The following is a 26,380-nucleotide window of genomic DNA, read 5'->3' as shown; positions in this document are numbered from 1 at the left end:
CTTCTCCGGTGCTGGTGGAGCTATGTTTAAGAATTGTACTTCAGAATCTTCAGTATCTCCGATTACAGTAATTTGCATATCCTCTGGTGTGCGAAAAATGTGATCATCTACATCATCAGGTTTGTAATCGTTAGGGAGAATGTCTTCATCTACAGGAGACTGAGGGCCTTCTTCAGTGGACTGAGGGTGTGGATCTGGAACTGGCCTACTAAGATCTTCCATCATTGTCATCAGCTTCTGCAATTGACCCAAGATCTCGGACTGACCTTTAATAAGGGCACTTTGTTGCCCTTCAACCTTTTCCAACCTGGCCAAAATCATAGAGTAGCCTGGTTGCTCAGCTTGGGAGGAGGTGCTGGCATGAGGTGTTGATGGGGGAACCTCAGGTGCCTCAGGTTGAGCTGGTGGAACCTCCTTAAAAATATTTGCTGCTTCTGCTTGCTCAGCTAACTTTTCAGCAAGCTTTTCAGCCTGGCTCTGTAAGGCTTCCTGTGTAGGCTGTCCATCGGGACCCACCTCTAGTTCCTCTAACCCCATGTCCACATACAATGGGGCTTCATTGTCTGTAAGGGTCCTCACATACTGTTCTTCAGCAGGTCGGGCACACAGGTAGGGGTATACTGTCAACTGCCACAAAAAACAATGCATATTTAGATTGGAAAGTAAAACAATATAAAAAATAAGTAATTGTCATCTGTGAAAAATGGTAAACTATCGTACCCCAATCGTACCCATATCGTACCCATATCATGCAATTATCGTACCCATATCGTACCCATAACATAACAATATCGTACCCGTAAGTGAGAATTACTTGCTAACTATCGTACCATCATCGTACAACATCGTACCAATATCGTACCTCTACTACTACATTAACAAAGAATACATATCGTACCCCCATCGGACCATCATCGTACCAAATCGTACCACTTAGTCAGTTTTCAAACAGTTGACAAAAAACCACAAAATAACCCCATAATCGTACTCAAATCGTACCATATCGTATTCCTATCGTGCAGTACCCATAAAATTGCATATCTAGAAAAAAATATAGAACATTCAAAAGTAAAGTAAAAGCTCACCTTTTTGGCAAACAACTTAATAAGTTGCTCTTTGTGTATCTCTACTTTCTCCTTGCTCTGCCAGTTGATCATTCTTGGTATGCCTTGGCCCAATCTCACAGCATGATCCTGACCCAACTCAATGATGGACTCAAAAGCCCAATACTGCAATGCTGCAGCATACCCATAAATAGAGTACTTGGCCTCCTTCTGAGTCTTTCCTTTCTCAATCTTCTTCTGTAAATGCTTCTTCATTTCAACAAAGTCTTTTTGACAAGTTTGTAACAACTTCTGGTATGATATCTTCCCCCACGGGTACTGGAAAAAGAAGTCAACGTCGTCTACCATCTTCAGCATGTCAGTCCAAACCATCAACTTCTCCTCACGACCTTTCAAAACACCCTCAACTAATAAGCACAAACCCATCTTGTACACATCATCAACTATTTGACAACTCTCAAAAGTTCTGCGCAGTTTCCCTATGCTCACTGGGGAATGACCATTGAAGTACTCAAGAATCAACCGATCCGAAGTGGTCTTCGCTTTAATCTCAGCTTCAGACGGTCCGGCCTCAAAATTTAAACCAGTAACTAAAGCGAACTCCAATTGGCTAAATCTACATCTTTTTTTCTCAATATAAAACTGGACTTCGTCAGTCTTCTCCCCTCTGAATTTGTGCAACAACAACTGATGGACTAAGGCACCAGAAAAATTTAATGGTTCCGCCATGAAGAACTGTTTGAAAGGGGATTCCTTCACCCTATCCAATAAACCACACTGTATAAATTTTGCTTTAATCTTTGGAAAGTACCAACTGCCGCGCCAAGTGATACGTCCCGTAAAATGTTCCTCTACTGGAACTATCAGTTGTGGAGGTCTTAAGTTCTGCATAAAACAAATAAATACCCAATTAAATAGAATAACAAAAAAAACATCAAATTTTATATTCTGCAATATACTATCGAGCAACTATCGGAATCTATCGCACCATATCGGACACTAATGGAAAACTGGAACTATAACATTATCGTGCACAATCGTACCTCACATCGTACACCATCGTATTATAACATACACAACAATTTGTTCCCACTATCGGGCACACATCGTACCCAACATCGTACCCTATCGTACCTCCATCTTCAACCTCAAGTTATCAGAAAACACAACCTATCGTACCACCGTCGAACCACTATCGTACCCCTATCGTACACTCATCTTGAACCTGAAGTTATGAGAAACACAAATACTATCGTACCCATATCGACCCACTATCGTACCCTATCGTACCTCTAAAAAAACCCAGAATTTTTTTTCAAAATTTTACGGTTTATCAGATTTCACACAGTCAGATTTAACACAGTCAAATTCAACAATACATACTATAACATTTTTCAATGGAGAAGAGATTAAAAAAAACACATACCCTAGACATTTTTGCGCAATGGGGTGTCGGTTTTTCTTCTCCGGTGAGGGGTTGGAGCTTGGTTTTTCTTCGTCTCCGGTGGGGGTTGGGGCTTGGTTTTTCTTCGTCTCCAGTGGGGGTTGGGGCTTGGTTTTTCTACGTCTCCGGTGGGGGTTTTTCCGACCATCGGGTGAGGGAGAGAGCAGCGTCGGGTGATGGTGGGTGAGGGAGAGAGAAGCGTCGGGTGTGAGTACTTATGTTGCTCGATGGTTTTGTGGGAGTGAAGAGTTGGGATTTGGGAGGGAACGGGAAATGGGCAGGGGAAAAGCCGAAAGGTACGGTTTTTATTAAGTTTTTTTTATCACTATCGTGTACCATCGGGTAAAATCGTGTACCATCGTACTATCGGGCAAGCATCGGGCACTTATCGGGTACCATCGTGTACAATCGTACTAATAGGTCTGCATTAACTTAATAACAACTATCGGGCATGCATCGGACTAGTATCGATCCATTATCGTACTTAAAGGGTTTGTAGAATGAAATAAATATCGGGCAACCATCGGGTAGCCATCGAACCTTAATGACCATCGGGTAACCAAAACATATCGGGCAAGCATCGGGTGGCCATCGGACCTCATCACTAACCTTGAAACTCAACAACTATCGTCCCTGCATCGGGCCTATATCGGACACTATCGGGCATTTAGAAAAAAAATCAAGGAACCCAAAAAAACGCAGATTTTCACAGACCACGATTTTCACCCAGAAAACAGCAAAAAATACCAACAAACTACAGATCCAACATCTAAACAGCAATCTAAATCATAAAAATAACCAACAACAACAAGAATCAAAGAAAATCACTTACCCATGTGTATCTTTCTTGCAAGATTTTAGAGAGGAAAGGTATGGGATTTTGTTATGAGATGGGTATTTTTGGTATTAAATGAAAGATGAGCATTTGTATCATATGGTGGTTAACTTTGGTTCAAATTTTAATTATTAAGCTAATGTAAGCATGATTTATCAAATTTCCCTTTACAAATGACAATTTTTTTCTATAGTGGCAAATATTTATATATATATATATATATTATTCATTCTACCCGACCTATTCTTATACTAACTAATTATTTAATTGTTCTTTTAGATATGCTTTTGTCATCCTCGGCCAAAATACTTTTGTTTTTTCAAACAAATACCAGTTTTAGTTGTTAACAACTACCTACATTAAGTGTAATATCATTGACACACGTTATAGTTGATAGGGACAAATAGAACTTGGGGTTCTAAAGATGTATCATTTATGTCTCTAATTTTTATTTTGTTGCAATTAAATCACAATTTTTACTTTTTGTCTCACTTAGATTCCCAAAGTTATATTTTATTAAATAAAGAGAATTTTTAAAAAATATGGCTTTTATACCATCAATGTGCAAAAATATGAGAGTTATACTTTTCTTAATTTGTATGGGAAATTTATTAAAGAAAAAGTTAAAGTATGGAAACACAATTAGTAGCTAACTAAATATATGGAAATGTCATATTTTTTTATCATAGTTATGTTTTCTTTGATTTTGAAAGTAATTTTATTTTTATTTTATTTATTTTTTTCCATCATTTTTTAATTATTTTTTCTTTTTTTCCCTTATTTTTTCTTCCATTTTTTTCTTTTTCTTTTTTTTTTCTACCAATTTTTTTCTTTCTATTTTTTCATTCTTCTTCTTCTTTTTTCCATTTTTATTTATTTATCTATTTTTTTCTTTCATTTGTATTGTTTTGTTTTTTTTTTCATATTTTTTCAGTTTTTTTTTCATTTTATTTTTTTTCATTTTTGTATTTATTATTTTCTACTTCCATTTTTTTTTCTTTTTTCACACATATGAGCTTTTTTTTTCAATTTTTTTCTTCTTTCATTTTTTTTTTCATTTTTTTCTACCAATTTTTTCATTCATATTTTTCTTTCTTTTCATTTTTCCATTATTTTTCTTCTTCTTCTTTTCATTCTTATTTATTCATCTATTTTTTTTCATTCATCATTTCTTTTGTTTTTTTTTCATTTTTGTACTTATTCTTTTCTCATTCTATTTCTTTCTTTTTTTCAATTCTTTCACACATATATTTTAACATTATATAATTATTCTACTATTTTTTATTTATTATCTTTTATTATTGTAATTTTTTTTATAGTGTTTTCCACTATATGTAAAAAAAATTCAAATCAATTATTGTAACACTTATAGGAATACCAAAATTTGGAAAGAAAACTAATAAAAATATGACAACGTGAATGGGTAACTGGTTACCTTCACATTCTTTGTGTGTATATTTCTAAGGGTAACTAGTTACTTTCACGTTCTGGTGTATGTATATTTATGGTTTCTTTATGGTAACTAGTTACTTATGTTACTGAAATCATAGTTACTTCTTCTTCCTTTTTTAATGAAGTGTTCTTCCATTTTTTCCTTCAAATTTGATGTTTCTTTTCATATTTAATATGACTAACTTGTCACCCCTCTTAGGTAACTGATTACCTCTCTTATGGTAGAAAATTACTCATCTCAGGATAACTAGTTACCCCTCCTGGTGCATATTATTTAACTTAGCTCTATGATTTTTTTTAAGATCAATCAAGTAACTGGTTACCCTACCCAGGATTTGAAAAAAAAAACGTACAATCTTAAAAAAAATGTTTATAATAAATAAATAATAATTTTAAAAACAATTCATATTACAAAAAAAAAATTGTAAAATAACCAAAGAAAAATTTAATATAAAATTAGTAATATAAAAATAATATAAAAAACAAATAACCTAAAATAATAATAATCAAATTACAAACATACCTTTCCAAATTTGATTAAGAGTAAAACTATGCCATAAACCAACTTTTATACAAAAATATGGGAAAATAAACCCATAAAAGTGAAAATTCTTAAAAAAAGCCATAGATTAACTTTTTTTTTGAAAAAAAGCCATATTTTTGCATACTCTATTAAAAATCTCATATAAAGTGTAATTTATCCTTATTTATAAAGGTAAAATAGGATTTTAACAAAAAAACTTATTTTTTTTCTTCAAACATTTTTTATATTAATTAATTATTATAAATTATATTATTTTTGGTAATTGACCTAAATATTCTTTTGAAATAATAATATAAATATCTTTTCTATTATACCTCTAAAATATATAATATATAAATTAGTTTATTATTTTTAATAAAAAAATTTACAGACTTTAAATTTTAGAAGCACGAAATTTATTAAAGGTGTTTCTATCTATAACATCATTTTTTCTCACTAAATACATATTTAAATTCCTCATAAATTGTTAAAAATTATTTCCACCTTTAGAAATGTGTGTCGTGAGAAAAAATTAAGATATAGATAGAGGGACCCTTAATAAATTTTGTTTGTAATATTTAAAGTATATAAATTTTCTTATTAAAAATAGTAAACTAATTAATATATAAGTAGTATATTAAATATTTTAGAGGTATGATAGAAAATATTTTTTTTTATATTACTTATTTCAAAAGAATATTTAGGTCTGTTATCCAAAAAACAGGCATGAATGACATGGCAAACATTTAATACACGTGGCTGACATCTGGCAGAATTCGTGCTCAACTATCGACCAAGAAGACATCTATTGTCGCAACGTTCGATCTCTTCATACGACCAGCCTGGTCGTACGCATGCTATACGCGGAGAAGATCTTATGCAGTTATGATAGTATCTAAAATTATCTCCCATGATTTCCTGAGTATCCAATTATTTAGGAAACAATATTTGTAACAAATTAATGTAAATCGTCCTTGAGCCTATAAATAGAGAAAGAGAGCTCAAGGGAAGAGGAGGATCTTCTTCTTCTTCTTTTTTTCGCTTTCTGATCATTTGATATATTGTCTTGTTCTTCAGAGGTTGGTGAAACTCATTGAACCCTAGTTCTTTGATCACTCCTTTGAATTCTATATCAATAACAATTCGAGTGGACGTAGGTTATTACCAGATTCTGGGGCCGAACCACTATAAACTCTTGTGTTCTTTATTATTTCGTCATCCCATTCTTTCCAACGTGTTTGTCCACATCAAGTAAATTTGACTCCGTGTCAGTTGGCCAAATTCAGGGTCAACATTCTGGTGCTTTCATTGAGAGCTTGATACATTATCGCTGAAAGATCAATGGCGAAAACTACCTAAAAAACTGGATAGGCGGCCGGCGCTGCACCATCTCACCTGCCTCGTCCTCCTCCAAACGTGGCTGAGGATGAGCCACATTTGGAATTCGATGAGGAAGAGATGGACTCTAAAACACTGAAGAATACCCTGGGGGTATTGCAAGACGAACTGGTCAATCTGAGGGCCAGTCAAGAAAGTGCTGCCGAAATCATGGCGCAGCAGCAACAAGAAATTGAACGGCAACGCCTGGAGCTAAGCGAAAGACAGGCGGAGATGGACCGTCGCTAGAGGGAGGCCATGGTAGCCATCGAAGCAGCCCTACAACTGGCTAGGAATTAGGCTGCACCTGCCTCGCAGCCTGATCAACCTGCGAATGGGCCACCCCACAGGGGTCCTAATCCTAGCCTGCCTATCCAACCCTCGAGCCCACAAAGGCCCGAGCAGCCACCAGCACCTCAGGACGATGTCCTGCTGAGGGACCCTGAGGCACAGCCTCTCTCCCAAGCTGGTCGCGGCAATCCCCCGCAACAGAGGCAGAATAGGGCTGGGCAGCCGCCTCGCAGTCCTAGACTCCATAGGGGCGACGAGCCAAACCCTCCAAGCAGAGGACAGCGTGCACCTGGTAACAGGAGGAACTCAGAGTTAGGCTCTGTGGTCCGAGGCCCCCCACGGCATGATATTGCACGGGGACCTGCCAACCAACGCAGGCCACCCTCTAACGCTCAAGAGGTTCCAGCCCGGGAAGGCAACCGAGGGAACAGTCGATCCCACCATAGCCAATCAAGGTTTAGAGATGGCCATGGTTATAACGAGGCCGACTCAGTCAGAGGAAACGCCGGTCGGAGGAATGAAGAAAGAGGTGGGGGTCGAAGCCTGCCACCTAGGGATGACCAACCCGACAGACGGGACGCTGGGGGGAAGCCCAGGCAAAATAACGTCTTCAATCGGCTTGGAGCTAGCGAGCAGCGGAGAAGAGACGAGGACTTACGAGACGTACTCAACGATCGCCGGGAGCGGCACGACGAGTACGTCCCCCCAGCACCAGAGGCCCTGGCGATTCCTGGCGCCGTACAAGCCCAGATAGATGCCCTCAACTAGGCAGTGTAGCAGCTGGTCGGGGGAAGAACATCTTATATCGACCACGATAGGAGAAAAGGCACTCCTTTCGTCCAGAGGATAGCTATGGCAGAAACTCCTGGCAAGTTTAAAATGCCTACGCTTCCGAACCTTGACGGGTATGGTGACCCGGTATCTCACGTCAACAAGTTCGAGATACAAATAGACATTCAGAAAGTGTCCGAAGATGCTCGGTGCAGGATCTTCCCTGCAACACTTTCTGATGCCGCACAGGAGTGGTTTTTCAAATTCTCTCCTGCAAGTATAGTTTCTTGGGAAATGTTCGTAAAGGAGTTTTACGGGCAGTTCTACGCGGGTCGTGTGCACCCGACTGAGGCAAATCAGCTGGTTGAAATACGCCAGCAAGACGGAGAGCCACTGAAAGACTATGTCCAGCGCTTTATGCGAGCAGCTGCTGGAGCGAAAACAGTGGGAGACGAGGGCAAGATGATGGCCATAACCGCAGGAGTTAAGTGCCGCATGCCTCTCTGGGACAGCCTCAGAAAACATGGGGTCAGAACTACCTAGGAATTTTTGGATCGAGCTGATCGATATATCAAGCTTGAAGACGCCATCGCCAATGAAGGGAAGCTCCCAGGCAAGGACAAGGGGAATGCCGAGCTCGCCAAAGCCGCCAATGGGTCCAAGCTCAACGGCAACGGGAACGGCAACAACAATGGCAAGAATGGGGGGAAACGGCCACACAATGAGCCTTCCACCTCTGACAATAAACGAGCTAAAGGTAATCGTTATGAACCTCGGTTCACTAACTATACTGCCCTTATTGAGTCTCGGGGAGAGGTTTATCAGGCCACGAGTTCCAGTGTGCCTTATAAGAAACCTGCTCCCATTCGAAAGGATATTTCGAGAAGAGACACTACTAAGTTCTGTCGTTATCACAACAACTACGGACATGATACCAATGAATGCAACCAGCTGAATGATGAGATCGAGTTCCTTATTAGACAAGGACACTTGAGAAGATATATACGGGCCTCGGGAAATTTCCAACGAGAAGCTCCAGGTGGCAACGAGCAAGCGCCCACACGCCAACGCTCGCCACCTTTGCAGCCTGATCTCGTGACTGGCACATTTTTAACCATCTGCGGAGGCCCACACCTCGCGAGAAACAGCGAAAAGGCCAGGGAACGATATGCTCGGACTTTGCGCCACGACCAGGACATCGAGATGATGACTGTGGATGACCGCGCGCTAAAAAAGGCTCGGTCAGAATAGGGCGAAATAACCTTCTCTGATAGCGATGCCCAACATGTCCGGTTCCCATATTCCGATCCGCTGGTCGTAGATATCCAAATGGCCAATATGATGGTGAAGAGAGTGCAAGTTGATACAGGAAGTTCGGTGAACATCCTGTATAAGTCTTTGCTGGAACGCATGAAGTTGTCCGTCAAGGACCTGGAGCCCTGCAACCAAACAATATATGGCTTCTCTGGTGAGGGACTCACCCCAGCAGGGTCAATCAGACTACTAGTGACGGCAGGTACAACGCCTGCTACCAGGACATTACTCGCTACTTTCATAGTAGTCGATTGTCCTTCAGCGTACAGTGCCGTCATTGGGAGGCCTATACTGGTTGATCTATGGGCCGTCACCTCTATATGGCACTTAGCCATGAAATTCCTGACAGATGCAGGGGTAGGATGCGTGTTGGGAAACCAGAGGGAGGCCAGGGAGTGCTACAATGCCTCAGTCACGAAGGCGAAGAAGGGAACGTCAAAAAGCACTCCCCCTGATAGGTTGCAGATAACAATTGATACACAAGCCAATCCGGTGATGAAGTCACCAAATAGGGTGTTGCCCAAAGTGTGGATAGAGATTTAGATCCTCGCTTTGGGGATTTTGAGGAAAATGTTGGACCCGTCGAGGACCTGGAAGAGGTCCAACTTGACGAAAAAGACCCGACCAGAGTCGTGAAGGTCGTTTAAAACTTAGAACCAACCACGAAGCATGCACTGGTGGAGATTTTGCGGAAAAACCAGGAAATCTTTGCCTGGTCGCACAAAGACATGCCTGGGATAGATCCTGCAGTTATTAGCCATGTCCTGAACATAGACAAGAGTTTTCCACCCGTGCAACAGAAAAGAAGGCTGCTCGATAAGGATCGGTCGAGAGCCTTAAAAGAAGAAGTTGAAAGATTAAAGGAGAATGGGTTCATCAGGGTGGCGTTTTATCCATCGTGGGTCTCTAATCCAGTACTGGTTCCCAAGCCTAACGGCAAATGGCAAACCTGTGTGGACTTCACAGACCTCAATAAAGCCTGCCCGAAGGATTGCTTCCCACTCCCAAGGATCGATCAGTTGGTCGATGCTACTGTAGGACACGAGATCCTCTCCTTCATGGATGCATACTCAGGCTACAATCAGATTAGCATGCATCCCCCTGACGAGGATCACACCAGCTTTCGGACTGATACGGGATTATACTGTTATAAAGTAATGCCCTTCGGACTGAAAAATGCAGGTGCGACTTACCAACGATTGGTTAACCACATGTTTAAAGAATTGATCGGCGTAAACATGGAGGTGTACGTGGACAACATGCTGGTAAAGTCGAAAAAAGCAGAAGGACATGTGAAGGATTTACAAGAGTGTTTCGATGTATTGAACAAATACTAAATGAAATTAAATCCTCTCAAATGTTCCTTCGAAGTCGGATCAGGGAAGCTCTTGGGGTTTATTGTCAATTCAAGAGGAATCGAGGCCAACCCCGACAAGATAAAAGCCCTGATCGACATGAAATCGCCAGAGAAGATCAATGATGTACAAAGTTTAATTGGGAGAATTGCTGCCCTAAGTAGATTCATTTCCAAATCAATGGACAAATGCGTCCCTTTCTTCAATTTACTTAGGGGCAACAAGAAGTTCGAATGGACAGGAGACTATGAGCAAGCTTTTCAGGCCTTAAAAGCCCATATGGCACAGCCTCCTATTTTATCAAAACCTATCGAAGGAGAAACTTTGTTCATTTACCTGACGATCACTGAAGTTGCTGCTAGTGTGGTACTAGTATGAGAGGAAGAAGGCGTACAAAAAGCGGTTTACTATGTAAGCAAGAGGCTAATCGGAGCAGAACTGAAGTATCCTCCCATTGAGAGGTTAGCGTATTGTTTAATCTTGGCCTCAAGGAAGCTACGTCCTTCCTTCCAAGCCCATCCTATTACAGTCTTAACTGATCAGTCCCTTCGGCAAGTCCTCCAAAAACCGGAAGCAGCTGGGCGTTTATTAAAATGGGCAGTTGAACTTGGGCAGTTCGATATTACACATTCACCGCGAGCAGCAGTAAAGGGACAAGTCTTGGCTGACCTTATTGCAGAGTTCACCGAACTCCCAGACAACGAGCAGTGCGAAAAGCCTAGTGCGCCTGAGCCTCAAGATGAAGCTCCTTCATGGAAGTTATTCACAGATGGGTCGTCCAACGAATCTCACGCAGGAGCATGGGTGATCTTGATAACGCCAGAAGGGCATCGATTTCACTACGCCATTAGGTTCGACTTCGCGGCATCAAATAATGAAGCCGAATACGAAGCACTCCTCGCTGGATTAAGAATGGCTAAAGACATGAGTATAAAGGTGTTGGATATTTACAGTGATTCACAGCTGGTAGTGAATCAAGTTCTATGGGAATATCAAGCACGAGGCCTAAAAATGGTAGCCTACATGAACAAAACTAAAGATCTGTTGGCCCAGTTCAAGAGGTATACCCTCCAGCAAATACCTCGGGATCAGAATTCGAACGCAGATGCCTTAGCCAAACTCGCGAGCACGAAAGATGCTGACACTTTGAATATTGTGCCAGTAGAAAGATTGAGCGAGCTGAGCATACGAGCAAATGAAGCCAGCATGGAAATCCGGATGGAAGATACATGGATGGCGCCTTATTTGGAGTATCTTACAAATGGTGTACTAGCAGCAGATAGAAACAAGGCCAGAACTCTTCAGAGGCAGGCTGCTAGGTATATACTGGTCGATTGTGTTCTGTACCGAAGGGGATATTCCATGCCACTGCTCAGATGTATTACACGAGAGAAAGCTAAGGAGCTGATGAGGGAAGTACATGAAGGCTTCTGCGGGGATCATGCTGGGGGGCAAAGTTTGGCGAAAAAGATTCTAAGGTAGGGTTATTTCTGGCCGACTATGAACGAGGATTCGATGGAGTTTGTGCGAAAGTGCGATAAGTGTCAGAGATTCTCCAAAATCCCACGCGCAGCTCCAAACAAGTTAAAGTAGATGCAGAGTCCTTGGCCTTTTGCAGTATGGGGTATAGACTTGATTGGATCCCTGCCAACGGGAAAAGGCGGAGTGAAGTACGCAGTCGTAGCAGTTGGCTACTTCACCAAATGGGCCGAAGTTGAGCACTCGCTACCATAACGACCAAGAAAGTTCTTGACTTTGTCATCAAGAACATTGTTTGCCGATATGGTTTGCCTCGAAAGATTGTCTCAGACAACGAAACCCAATTTGACAGTGACTTATTCACCGACTTCTGCAAAAGGCACGGGATTATCAAAAGCTTTTCTTCAGTCACGCATCCATAAGCAAATGGGCAGGTCGAAGCAGTGAATAAAACGCTTAAGGACACCCTAAAGAAAAGACTTGAAGACGCTAAAGGAGCATGGCCAGAACAGCTGCCTGAAGTCCTCTGGTCGTATAGAACTTCTCATTGAACAGCGACGGGTCACACCCCATTTTCCTTGGCATACGAGTATGAAGCTATGTTACCTGTCGAATTAGATCCCCCCTCACATCGACGCATTACATACGACCAGAGCCAGAATAGCCAACTATTGATGGAGTCCCTAGACTCAATTGAAGAAATACGAGAAAGAGCCCAACTCCGAGTTGCTGCGTACCAGCAAAAGATCGCACAGTATTTTAACTCAAAGGTGAAAGAAAGGAAATTCAACGTCGGTGACCTAGTGCTACGACGAGTTTTCCTGAATACCCGCGACCCCACTGCTGGAGTGCTCGGACCAAATTGGGAAGGACCTTACCAGATTGAAGAAGTCCTTCATCCGGGCACCTACAAACTTGCACGCTTAAATGGAGATCTCGTTCCACGCTATTGGAACGGTGAACACCTGCGCAAGTACTACCAATGAACAGTCCTTTTTAAAGGACTGGCTTGTATAAATTTTTACTTTTTACAAGTTTCGAAAAAGGATTAGCCACGTTGTATGGCTAATCGCTTATAAGTGTAAGATCTTTTTTAAGATCACTCGTAAAGACATGATTAGTCCATTTTTAATACGAGATTATAAGGGACTGTGCGCAGCTAGTCATTCTTGCCAACCATTGTAAATTTATTTTTACAAGTATTTGTTCATTACGTGTGTTGTTTTGCTGTATTATAAGTGTTATGTTTCCTCCCGAGTAGCAATGTTCGCACAGGTCGTGGTCAAGGAAAGTGACCAAGGACCTAAAGCTCCTCAATCACTTGGGGGGCATATAAGATACATCGATAGCAAAGCATACCAAAGGGTATGTAAACACATGAACAAAATGAGTGAAAGCATGCTACGGTACTTAGAGTATTTTTCAAAATTTATGTTTTGTTAAATCAAACCAAAGTACTATGCTAAGTTCGGTCATGCGAACATATATTATAATAAAAAGAAACATTATAATATCAATAAGGCAATCTTTTACACCGCGAGCAGTATTGCTCGGATGTAATTGTTCAGTTATAAGTAAAAAAGCTGCCCTTGCAGCAATAAAAATAAATTGTCTTTACAAGCAAACCCGTGGGCCATAAAAACAAAACAAAAGAAAAAAATTTACTGAGCAGGAGAATCTTGAGGATTAAGGGGAGTGCCCTGGTCGGCCGCAGGACTAGCATCATCAGCAGGAGCCTTAGCCTTAGCCTTCTCCTCTGTCTCCAACCGGATGGTGCACTGCGCCATCAAAGTCCTCTTCAACCGCTCTGACAGGTAGTTGAAGTTGGCCTCCCAGTTGTGCTTCCAGAAATCGTAGAAGTAGAGGTGAGTGGCTTCCTTGTACTTCTTCAAATTCTTGACCCCTTCCTCCTCGAGCTCCTACACTCTCCCCTCGAGCTCCTGCACCCGCTCCTCGAGCTTCTTCGCCTTTTCCCTGCTGGCAGTCAGATCGAGTCCAAGTTGCTTACACTCTTGGGTGACAAGTACAGAACTTTCCCTCCATTTCTGCCGGTCCTCGTTGGCTTTCTTCAAGGCCTCTTGGCTGTTCTGAAGTTCTTTAGTGAGAACAGCTTGGTCCTCACACATTTGTTCGTACTGTCTGGACAACTCTTTGTTCTCCTCGAGCAGCTTGTCCTTGTCAGCTTCAAGTACTTGCTTAGCCTGAGCAAGCCTGGAGTCAAAATTCTTTCCGCGAGAAACCAACGCCCCAACGCGGCGCCAGCCAGCAGTTAGAGTTAGCAGCCCCTGAAGGATAAAAAATGAAACAAAGGGATAGAAATCAGATATGAATAAAAAAAGGGAATTTACTCATTTGGTACCTTATGTTTTTGCAAAGTATCATTTTGGTACTTTTTGTTTTCAATAATGCTCATATGGTACCCTGTATTTTAAAATTATATATATTTGATACCCTAGACTCAGATTTGATAGATAAAATTTTGTCAATATAATCATACTGTCATCAGTTATATGTAGTTAAGTAATTAAATTTAAATTTGGAACTTACATAATTGACAGCAGTTTGATTAAATTTGTAAAATTTTATTAATTAAATTTGAGTCTAGGGTACCAAATATGTACGATTTTAAAATACAGGGTACCATATGATCATTATTGAAAACAGAGGGTACCAAAATGATACTTTGCAAAAACATAGGGTACCAAATGGTTACCTACCCATAAAAAAATAACAAGAGGTTACTTACGCTAACTATCTCGTTCAGCCTTCCGTTGACGACCTGGTCGGCATCCATCGAAGCAGTGTCGGTGATGGCGGCCTGACTGCGTCTATGCTTTGAGAGTTTGTATATCCTCTCTCGGGTTGACCCGACCACGAAGCTGGGCAGGGAGGGCAAGTTGTCCAATGCCTCCTTGTCAGCGGCCCTAGAGGAGGGCTGTGGATTAACAGTTGTGGGAGTCGACTGCTCGGTGGGGGGCGGAGGTGTCGTGTTCTCCTTGGAAGGTGCGGCGGTTGGAGCATCGTCTGTTCGAGCCTTCTTCGAGGGGGTCTTGCTGCTTTCCCCTCAAGTCCTCTTGCTATCCTTCTTTGGGACAGAAGAGGCAGCGACCGCCTCTGGGACAGAAAAGGCAGCGACAGCCTCGTAATGATCGAAGACATCCTGAGAGTCCATACCTGCACAAAGGGAAACAACTCGAGCAGTGAGATTAAATGGTCATAGGGGGAACAGGGATAAAAGTAAATGGATTACAAGTAAAATATCCGGGCTACAACTACTGGTCGTAGCTTTATTTACTGAACTACCTAGTTCCTGGAAGAAATCTGAGTTTAAAGAGGGGGCATTCCTAAAGTTGCCGTCCCCATCAAATAGATGAGAGGGAATTGGCAAGTTATTTAAAAGTGAGATTATTGTACCGTTTACATTCGACGAATCGTCAGAAAGTTCGGTAGGCTCGACAACCTTTTGTTTTCCCTTGCCCTTGGGGACTGAAGGTTTCTCCGCTCGATGGGGGACTGCAGTTTCCCTGATCGTAACCCCAGTTGGCCGCCTCCGAGAAGGCGTCGCCTGAGGTTGCTGCTCGGGTTCCTGCTCAGGTTCCACGTCGGCTTGGACACCGCCCGCTGAGGGTTCATTCGTCGCAGATTGGGAGCCCCAAAGGCCGACCAGCCTAAGGTTAGCCTCGTTGACTAAGTTTTTTACACTCTTATCAGCATTTGGCATGCTGGCTAAGATTGTTGCCCTTGAATCCATTCCCGGAGTAGGGATGGGACGTAACCAGGGGCCTGGAACACAATGGATGTCAAGATATTATGACAGAAAAACACTAAGTAAAGAGGCTGCTCGCGTAAGAATTTTTTACCTCCTCGGGTGAAGGCCAGGTTGTCCGTAGCAAGGTCAGGAGTGAGGAAGTATTCATGGTGATACTTTCCCACATTAGAGATATGGGTGGTGTCGGACAAAAAAGTGCATCCGGATTCCTGATGGCAGAAGTGAAAAAACCCCGTACCATCTTGGTTGGGGTTGGACTTAAGGTCAAAAAGAAAATTGACCTCGTGGGGGGAAGATACTAGCCATTTTTTGAGCTTATAAAGGATATAGAGTGCGGCCAGCATTCTATATCCGTTCGGGGTGATTTGAAAGGGGGCTACTCCGAAGTAATTAGCCACCCCCTGAAAAAACGAGTGGAAAGGCAGGGTGGCACCTGCCTCAATGTGGAACCTCGACCAGGCGCTGTAAGCCCCGCCTGGCAGGTTGGCTCGCTAGTCGATAGATGGTTTAACTAAGGTCACACCCGTTAGATTGTATCTGTTTAAATAATTGGCAATCATCCGCAGTGTCACCGTACTTTGAGGGACGATGTGCCACGCAACGGCTGGCTGGTCAACATGGCGAGGGCGGGCACGCCCTTGGACATTGGTCTCTGGAGCGAATTCGCCTCGACCACTGGTCGAGGGGGCATCAATAGAAGGCTGGCTTGAGGAGTTAGGGTTTTTCCTTTTTCGAGCTTTTGTTTTTGTTCGGGCCATTCTTTGATTGGGGACTGGAGGACAGTTCGAGCTAGGGCGAGAAAAATGGATCTCTGGTATCAAAGTAGATGGGTTCTCTTCGCCTTCAAGTAGTTGGGCCAAGAGGTCGTCTTCAATAGGTCTTTCTCCTCCTCAAGGGTCTTGCATATGAACTGCAAACAAACAATGGAGGAGATAAGACAAAGTCTGCGAAGTAGTGTGGAAGATTGGGATAACGTTGCTTGCGTCTAAAAAAACAGCAGCATCCTACTCCTACACTACAATTCGGCACTAATGATTTGAAAAACGGATCAAAGAGGAAAAGAACCATTTTCTGAAAGAGAACTGTTTCGACTCCTAAAGGGCGGGAAAATACCCAGTTTTTTCACCTAACTTAAAGATTGAATTTTTACGTCGATCTTACGCCCTAAGCCTATGATCCTTACTATCAAACTAAGTCCTAACCTATACAAAGCATAAAGACGCCCTCTCACCAAGCAATGGAAGGTTTATACAAAAAAAAATCCTCATAAAACCCTACTCAAGAACACAGAAATCACAGAACCAAGAAACGGCATGCATGGCATAATGAAAAGTTTAAAAAGACAGAATGATTACCTGGGCGAAGATGGAGATTCGAAAGAGAATGAAAAGTTCGAGTAAGAAAGATCGTCGGCTAGACGATTGACTGGTTTCGAAGCTCTGTATTCTGAAGGCAAGGTTCTTGAAGCTCTTGACAAAGACGGTAAGAATTTTTTTTTTAAAGAAGAAAAAGAAGGTATTTATGGGGACTGAGGTATGGCCAAAAAGTAGTAATCATTACTTCCCATTTTCGAAAAGTGGGGAAGTGTATAAGCCGTCAAATTGCCTTTTTGAAAACTGGAAAGGCTTGATTAGACATAATTATGTCACGGCTTTAAAAAACGCACGGGGATCCTGACAGACATCGTGGGGATATGAACGGTTGTTTCCTTAAAGTTTCTTTATTGCTGGTCGCACTAAACAAACTTGGGGGGCAAAATGTTATCCAAAAAACAGGCATGAATGACATAGCAAACATTTAATACACGTGGCTGATATCTGGCAGAATTCGTGCTCGACTATCGACCAGGAAGACATCTATTGTCGCAACGTTCGATCTCTTCATACGACCAGCCTGGTCGTACGCATGCTATACGCGGAGAAGATCTTATGCAGTTATGATAGTATCCAAAATTATCTCCCATGATTTCCTGAGTATCCAATTATTTAGGAAACAATATCTGTAACAAATTAATGTAAATCCTCCTTGAGCCTATAAATAGAGAAAGAGAGCTCAAGGGAAGAGGAGGATCTTCTTCTTCTTCTTTTTCGCTTTCTGATCATTTGATATATTGTCTTGTTCTTCAGAGGTTGGTGAAACTCATTGAACCCTAGTTCTTTGATCACTCCTTTGAATTCTATATCAATAACAATTCGAGTGGACGTAGGTTATTACTAGATTCTGAGGCCGAACCACTATAAATTCTTGTATTCTTTATTATTTCGTCATCACATTCTTTCCAATGTGTTTGTCCGCATCAAGCAAATTTGACTCCGTGTTAGTTGGCCAAATTCAGGGTCAACAAGGTCAATTACAAAAAAAAATATTTGGTGATAAAGAAGGATTTAAAGAGAAAAAATAGGTGTTATTTTTTTAAAATCTTATTTACCTTTATAGATGAAGATTTATTATAATATAATATAACTTTAGGGACCTATGTGAGTCATTAAACAAAGGTTGAGATCTAATTACTACAAACTAAATGTTGATGACCTAAGTGATACAATTGGTAAAGTATGAGGACTACAAGTGCTATTTACCATTGATAAAATTTCGGTCAAGAGAAAAATCTTAATTAATTCTCTAAAATTTGAGATTCATCAAAATTTTAAAATTTCAAATATAAATCACTAGCAAAGAACAAACTGGAATCAATAAAAATTTCAACAATACTAATAGTGATTTAAGAAAAAAAAGAAGGAAGGTAAAGATCTGCGACTCTAAACAAAGGATGAGAGAAATAAAGATTTTTGGGATCATGGCCAAGAGGATTTACAATGAGAGTTTAAGGCTATGTTTGGCAAGGAAGGAAAGTAAGATAGATGAATATGTTGGAAAGGATGGATGGAGAGGATATATAGTAATTATTCTTTATATTGTTTGGTATTAAAGTTAATGGTGGTGAAAGGATGGAGAAGAAATTAATTGTTAAAAATATCATATTATCATTTTTAAGATATATATGTATAGTTTTTTCAAAGGATAAATATGATATTTTATAATCTTATTTTGTCTTTTTATTAGATCTTTTATTTTTGGGGGATTAAAATTTATGGGTTTGGAGAGAGTTCTCCTCCGCCTTCCTCTCTTCCTCTTGCCAAACAAATGAATCTACATCTCCTTTCATCTCTTTCCTTTTACTTTTCTCCATTGACCTTTTTCTCTTCTCTACCAAGCATAGTATAAAGCCATATTTGGCAGGAATGAGAAAAAGTATGATATATGACGAAGATGATAAACGGAAAGAGATTATATTATTTGTTAATAAAAGTGAAATTAAAAAGATATAGAAAAAAATTAGTTGTAAAAATTACCATGTTACATAATTTTTAATATAAATATTTATTATTTTTTTTAAAATATAATTATGATATTTACATATTTTATTTTGTCTTTTTCTTAAATCCTTTTAAAAATAGAAGAATTGAATTTATACACCTTCGATTTTATGAAATAGAGTGAAAAGATAATTTGGTTGAAGTCCTCGTACCCATTAGGTTTAGTTAGCAATAAATAATATTCACCTTATTAGTATGAAATATTACAAATGAATGATGGATTCTATCTTAATATATGTTTAGGTGCCGAAATCACACCTCAAACCATTTATGAGATCTTCCTCTATCTCTCCCTTTACTTGTTTCCATCCCCCCATTCTTTCTCCCAATCAAACATAGTATAAGAGATCCTTATCTTGTGCTAGATAATATATAGTTTATGGTACAACATAACTAATAGAGTTGTTGATCAATTAAACACGTATCCCAAAAATAACGACACATAATAGAAATTTTGTGTGCAAGAAATTAAAAAAAAATGTTTGTTGCATTTTACTTAATTATTATCATCCAAAATGTGTTGAATATGATTGTTGCCTTCAATTTTTTTATATTCAATTTAGTGTTTGGGTAAAAAAAAAATTATCAACACTCATTTAAAAAAATGGATTTTAATTATTATAAAACTAAGGTCATGTTCATGCTTTCTATAATAAGTTATTTGACCTCTTAAAAAATAACAGATCAGATACACATCCCATATCCACGTTCCAAATGACTTTGAGTCAGTATGTGTATATCTATCAGTAACGGTCATTGGTGACGATCATGAAAATTAGCTTTTTACTCCATGCCAATCCCTTTGACCAAAGAAAAAATTAATTATAATTTCATCAATTAAATAAGGTAGATAATAGTTTCATTAGTAAAAAGATGCATGAAAGAGAAAAGAAACTAACACACGTTTACAGACAAAAACACGAGTAAAGTAATTATTTGTAGGTATATACTATATAGTGTACCAAATTATTTTACACAAGATTTAGTGTATATATATATATATATTATTGGTGGTTCTCCCGTGAATCTTTAAAAATGGGCACACCTGTGCATCTCTCTTCAGTTTTTAGGTCGGGAAGTATTTTTGGTGTAAATTTTTTTATGATCATGTATATTGTAATTATTTAGGGTATATGTAAACTTTTAAGAAAAATTTATAGTGCCGAAAACAATGTTCAAATAAGCTACTTTCCACGCGTATAAAATAAATAGTCACATGTGCAATAAATTATTTGAACATTATTTTTCGGCACTGTAAATTATTCAGAATTTCCTAAAAATTTGCATGATGCTTTAAATAACTACAATATACACGACCATAAAAAAATTTGCGCCGAAAATACTTTTGGAACCAAAAACTAAAGAAGGCTGTACTGATGTACCATTTGGGAGATGCACTCGAGATTTTCCCTATAGTATTTGAGTATAATATTGTAAGTCTTATGACAAAATTAGTACTATATATTGTTTGACATTGTATTCTATTTTTTGTTTTCAAAATTGTGTTTTCAGAAATGAGAACATAAAACAGTTTTTGTAATTTTCAAAAAACAGCAGGTGTTTGGTTAATGTTTTCTAAAAATAACTTTTTAGTTTTATTTTTTTAAAAAAATCTTAAATAAAAAATTAATAAATATATTTACAAAGAGAAAAATCTTTTAAAAGTTTGTAATAAATAATGAGAAAAAAAAAACGATGAAAAATAAGGAGAGAGAAAATGAGAATATAGAAAGTGATGAGAGAGAAAATATGAGATAATATGTGATGAAAGATAACATTTTTAATTATTAGAGAAAGTGATGAAAGAGAAAGTGAGGAGAGAAAAAGTGAGAAAGATAAATTAATAAAAGTGAAAGTGATGTGAAATAATAATTAAAAATATTATGTGAGAAAAAAAAAATTCACAACAAAATTTGAGAACAACTTAAAACAATTTTTTATTATTCTCAAGTTTTTTATTTTTTTGTAACTTTGTTTTTAAAAATTATTTTATAAAAATAATGTCAAACACCTCTATTTGTTTTTAGAAAACAATTTTTAGATTTGAAAAATAAAAAATAATTTTTTAGTGAAGTAACCAAATACATTTTTTTATTTGTACTTTACTGTAACAATGTGTAATTAATTTCAACAGTAGAATTAAATATTAGATGATCTTCACTCAAAAATATTGATGTTTAAGACTATTTATACATTGTAGCGTGTAAAATGAGTTTGAAATTACTGTATTGACAAAGCAAATATATACAAATATATATTTTTTAACATATTATAAGGTACAGACAGATATCATTCTAAAAAAAGTCAGCCAAACGCATGACACTATTTTTCACTAAGAAAAGAAGAAGTACCGTCAGTGCTCGTCAATGATATTTTTGACAAAATCCAATCAAAATTGGACAAGTGGAAAGATATGAGCAGCAATTTATTGGGCTCAGACTCTACCCAATCAAACTCTGCAACGTGTCATATGCAGATCCATACATAGATTTGGCGGGGACATATAAAAGAATTAAATGAGGTGTGGTAACTGGACAAGTGATCTTGATTCCATATAAAACGATCAGAAAACAAGATCAAACTGAACAAGTAAATCAGTTAACTCAAAATGGTGATATTAGCTTTCGTCGTCTTCTTCATTGCTCCCTTAACTCTCTTTTTCATACTCCGCCCTAAAAACGCCATTAAAACCACCACCACCAACACCTCATCCTCACCTCAACTGCCACTACTCCCCAAATCATATCCAATTTTCGGAACCTACTTCGCCGCCTCAGCCAACAACCACCGCCGACACCAGTGGTTCACTGAGCTTCTCCAGAACTCTCCCTCCGCCACCTTCGTACTCAACCACCTCCTTGGCCCCCGCCAGATCATCACTGCCAACCCCGCCGTCGTCCACCATATCCTCAAGTCCAACTTCCCCAATTACCAGAAGGGTGAATCCGTCCGCGTCAACCTCTCTGACTTTCTCGGCGACGGAATCTTCTGTGCCGACGGACAGAGCTGGAAGTTCCAGCGCCAGCTCGCCAGCTACGAATTCAACGCCAAGTCCCTCCGTAAGTTCGTCGAAACCGTAGTCGATGCGGAACTTCACGACCGCCTTCTCCCCATTCTCGCCACCGCAGCCGAAAGCCAAGACGGTGCCGGCGGCGTCCTCGATCTCCAAGACATTCTCCAACGGTTCGCCTTCGATAACATATGTAAGATTGCTTTTGGGTACGACCCGGCGTATCTGTTACCTTCTCTACCGCAATCGAAGTTCGCGGTGGCTTTCGACGCCGCGACTAAGATCAGCGGGGAACGTTCCACGTCTTTGATCCCTTTGATCTGGAAGATCAAGAGGTTTCTGGGAATCGGTTCTCAGAGAGAACTGGCTATCTTTGTTTCGGAAGTGAGAGATTTCGCCATGACTGTCATTAGGGAGAAGAAGAAGCTCGCAGAGAAATCGTCGCTCGAATCGGTGGATCTTCTGTCAAGGTTCCTGAGCTCCGGTCACTCCGACGAAAAGTTCGTGACCGATATCGTCATAAGTTTCATTCTCGCGGGGAGAGACACCACCTCCGCCGCACTCACCTGGTTCTTCTGGCTCGTCTCGAAAAACCCGCGAATCGAGCGCGAGATTCTGAACGAGATAACGAGCGAGAAAATCTCGTCGGAGGCAGCGGGCTCAGCCTACGAGGAGACAAAGGACATGGTTTACACGCTCGCGGCGCTGTGCGAGAGCATGAGGCTATACCCACCAGTGCCGTCGGATAGCAAAGAGGTGGGGAACGACGACGTTTTGCCGGGTGGTACGGCGGTGAGGAAGGGAGAGAAGGTGACGTACCATCCGTACTCGATGGGGAGATTGGAGTCGATTTGGGGTAAGGACTGGGCGGAGTACAGGCCGGAGCGGTGGCTGGAGTGGGACGAGAAGGCTGAGAAGTGGAGCTTTGTAGGGCGTGACCCGTACACTTACCCAGTGTTCCAGGCCGGGCCGAGGATCTGTTTGGGGAAGGAAATGGCGTTCTTGCAGATGAAGAGGGTTGTCGCCGGAGTTATGCGGCGGTTCAGGGTGGTTTCGGCCATAGAAGAAGGCGTGGAACCCGTTTTCGTGTCTTATTTAACTTCCAAAATGAAAGATGGGTTTCCGGTCAAAATTCAGAAGAGAGCTAATGCTTAATTAATTATCTGCTGATACGTTAATTATGTTTATTTGAAATTTTATCTATAATACTAATACTAATATTATTGTAGAATATGATATGTTTAATTGTTGTGTGAGTTTTTGGGAAGAAACAAGGCCAACGTGCAAACTTTTAATTTAACTTGAACAGCTCAAAATAGTCATATAATAATAATAGAATTATTTGGGTAGATGTTCATACGCTTTTGGATAGAAATATAATAAGGACGTTTTGGCTAAGATGGGAAATTTTGGTATTTATGGTAGTGGATTCATATATACAAAAAAGTGCCATCCAATAACAACATTACAAAAATTGCATGGTTTCCAAAAATGCTGCGTTTTATTTTTTTAACATCTATCTTTCTTCTCTCTTTTTCTTTTAGTTCATCATTCGATTTACAATACCACCATCACTATCAAATTTCTTTAAAAAAAACCATACACAACTTTGACTTTTCTTTCTTTTTTTTCTTTCTATATTTAAAGTGTTCATAGAGTATAAAATAAAATACCATGTGATAGTATTTTATGATATAAAACTTAAACTTACTAAAAGATTAATTAAAACACTAATTTATATATGATTAGATCTGGGCATGATTTTTCTTAAAAAAATTTGACAATTTTTTAGAAATGGAACGTAAAAATTTGCAGAAAACTTGATATACCTCAATACAGTTCGATAGGCCCTTAAAAATTATGATTTTCATTAAAAAAAAACCATTTGCATCGACATACCTCGATGTCACATCGATACACCTCAATGTACCTCGATAGAACTCGGTGCAATTCATAGAAAGTGCATAATTTTTCACTTGGGTGTCCATTTAAGGTGATTTTTTTTTTAATTTTGGTGTTTTTTGAGATCTACACGTTTGAGATGTGTACGAACACATTTGAGAAGTTCAAAAGTTAAAAACATATCTAACTTTGAAAATATAGGGGTATTGTTTTGAACTTTAGGGTGTTTCCAAGCTTTTAAATTTCCATATGGGTGTGTACACATCTCAGACGTATTTATCTAAAAAAAAATACCAAAATTAAAAAAAATTCACTTTAAATGGACACCAAAGTGAAAAATTATGCACTTTCTATGAATTGCACCGAATTCCATCGATGTGATATCGATTTTCATCGAGACAGATTATTTTTTTTAATACCTCGATACACCTCAATATATATAACTCGATGCCTAGGTGGATGACCCTTAAAAATCATGATTTTAATGAGAAAAAAAAATCATCTACCACAATATACCTCGATAGAATTTATATAAAGTGCATGAATTTGTTAAAATATAAATTGCCACCTTTGGTTCACGGGCTAAATTATTTCTGAAAAAGACAAAAGTATTTAAGTCTATTTTTTTCTTAAAATATTTATAAAACTTTGTTTTTTGTGTTTAAGTTAGAAAATTCTAAAAGTTCCTTTTGTTTTGTAATCAAATTAAAAATAGTATCATGTGTCCAAATAGTTTTCGAATAAGATGAAAATACTTTCAAATTTTATTAATAAATTAATTTTAGGGTTTTTTTTTCTTCATTAATATGTATATATAGCATAAGGTTTTTTCTTTTATGCAGTCAACTAAAAATTCTTTCATTAATATATATTTGTAGAAATATTTTATATCAAATTTATGACTTACATTAATGCTTCTTGCAAACAAACTAAATCTCACGAATTGAGAAGCATACAACTTCCAAAACAACCATTGCTGAGGCTTTGGACATGGCAACTCTTCGGTGTATCTCTACCGGAACTCCATTTGTATATACAATTTATAACTTTAAAATATTAAATTAATTATGCATCTTATTAGCTTAATTATGTAATTAAATTAAAAACGATAAAGTAACCTTTGTACATGTATTTGATGTTGTATTCAATTTTTATTTTAAATGATTTATTATATTATAAAAAATGTATCATTAACATTGAAAAACTATATATACAACTATTTTAATATTTGGATAATTAATCATATTTTTTTATAAATATAAATTAAATTATAATTATACCATGTGCTTCCACCACTAGTATATATATATATATTTATATATTATAAATTTGTGTTTAAGGAAAATTGTTGTTTTCCGTTAGATTTAACATTTTTTTTTGTTTTCTAACACTCTTAGTTTTGAAGCCATTCAAATATAAGTAAATAAATTAAAAATAAAAAGTAATAATATTATCTAAATAAGGTAAATAAATTGAAAAAAATAAAAAGAAATAAACTCGCCACAATGATTTATCATCACATATTTTAAAATTTCATATTAAAATATTAAAATTACTTTATTAATTATGTTTTCAAAACTATAACCAAAAAATATTAATGTGCATAAATATATTATTTTCATTCATTTTTTTAATAAATTATTTTCATTTATTTATTAATTATATTATTTTTTCATTTAAAATATTTTATTTATCCAAACATATATGTAATAGTGAAATAAGACATAAATATACATAATTTCTTATTTTGCCGTTTAGTTTTTTTAATGAGAAATTACTTATTTAAATTGCTCTAACCATTAATCAAATAATATATATTTATATATAAACTTTTGTTTGTTTTAATTTTTTTAATTAAATTTGTAAAATTTGATGAAATAAATTTTTTAAATTCATAGTCTTAATTTATAATTTTTTAATATTTTATAATAAGGAAATGCATAGGTATTTTAAAGTTAGTGAGATGAATTTTATATTGTTATGTATATACACAAGATGCAAAATATATTTAAAAGGAACTACTGAAGAAGTAATATCATAGAGTTCACTTGCTAAAAGAGATTTGATCAGAATCAGACTTTTGTATAGAGGCATGGACTTCAAAGACTATTAAAGTTTTTATAACTTTTATTTTAAATTCCACCAATATTTAATGTATTGGCAACTTTTGGTTGATGGGTGCAATGATAAAAATAAGTTGACTACAATTATTATATACTAACTCAAATAAAATAATATAGTATAGATTTAGGTTACTTTTTAGTCTTAGTTTTTTAAAGTTTTTTTATTATTTTTTTATATTTTAATTTTTTTTATGTGTGGTTGTGATTTTTTAAATGTTACATAGAAAAACAAAAAAAAATTATATACACTCAACTTTTGAAAGGGATAGAAAGTTGCAACTTTGTCTATGGATT

At 38.1% G+C, this 26,380-nt stretch overlaps 1 protein-coding gene across 1 annotated transcript; it reads left to right on the top strand.

Moving 5' to 3' along the window:
• Window positions 1-21,583: 21,583 nt before the first annotated feature.
• LOC133785452 (cytochrome P450 94A2-like) lies at window positions 21,584-23,306 on the top strand. The gene has a single exon (XM_062224687.1). It carries the CDS (start codon window positions 21,660-21,662, stop codon window positions 23,214-23,216), a length of 1,557 nt encoding a protein of 518 aa, XP_062080671.1. The 5' UTR covers window positions 21,584-21,659; the 3' UTR covers window positions 23,217-23,306.
• Window positions 23,307-26,380: the final 3,074 nt, after the last annotated feature.

This window comes from Humulus lupulus, chromosome 1, assembly GCF_963169125.1.
Source record: "Humulus lupulus chromosome 1, drHumLupu1.1, whole genome shotgun sequence".
Classification (NCBI taxonomy): domain Eukaryota; kingdom Viridiplantae; phylum Streptophyta; class Magnoliopsida; order Rosales; family Cannabaceae; genus Humulus; species Humulus lupulus.
This window is presented reverse-complemented; position numbering and strand designations above follow the sequence as displayed.

What these genes read in the sequence shown, in the direction of transcription:
- LOC133785452 (XM_062224687.1), top strand. Translation starts at nt 21,660, where the DNA reads ATGGTGATATTAGCTTTCGTCGTCTTCTTCATTGCTCCCTTAACTCTC.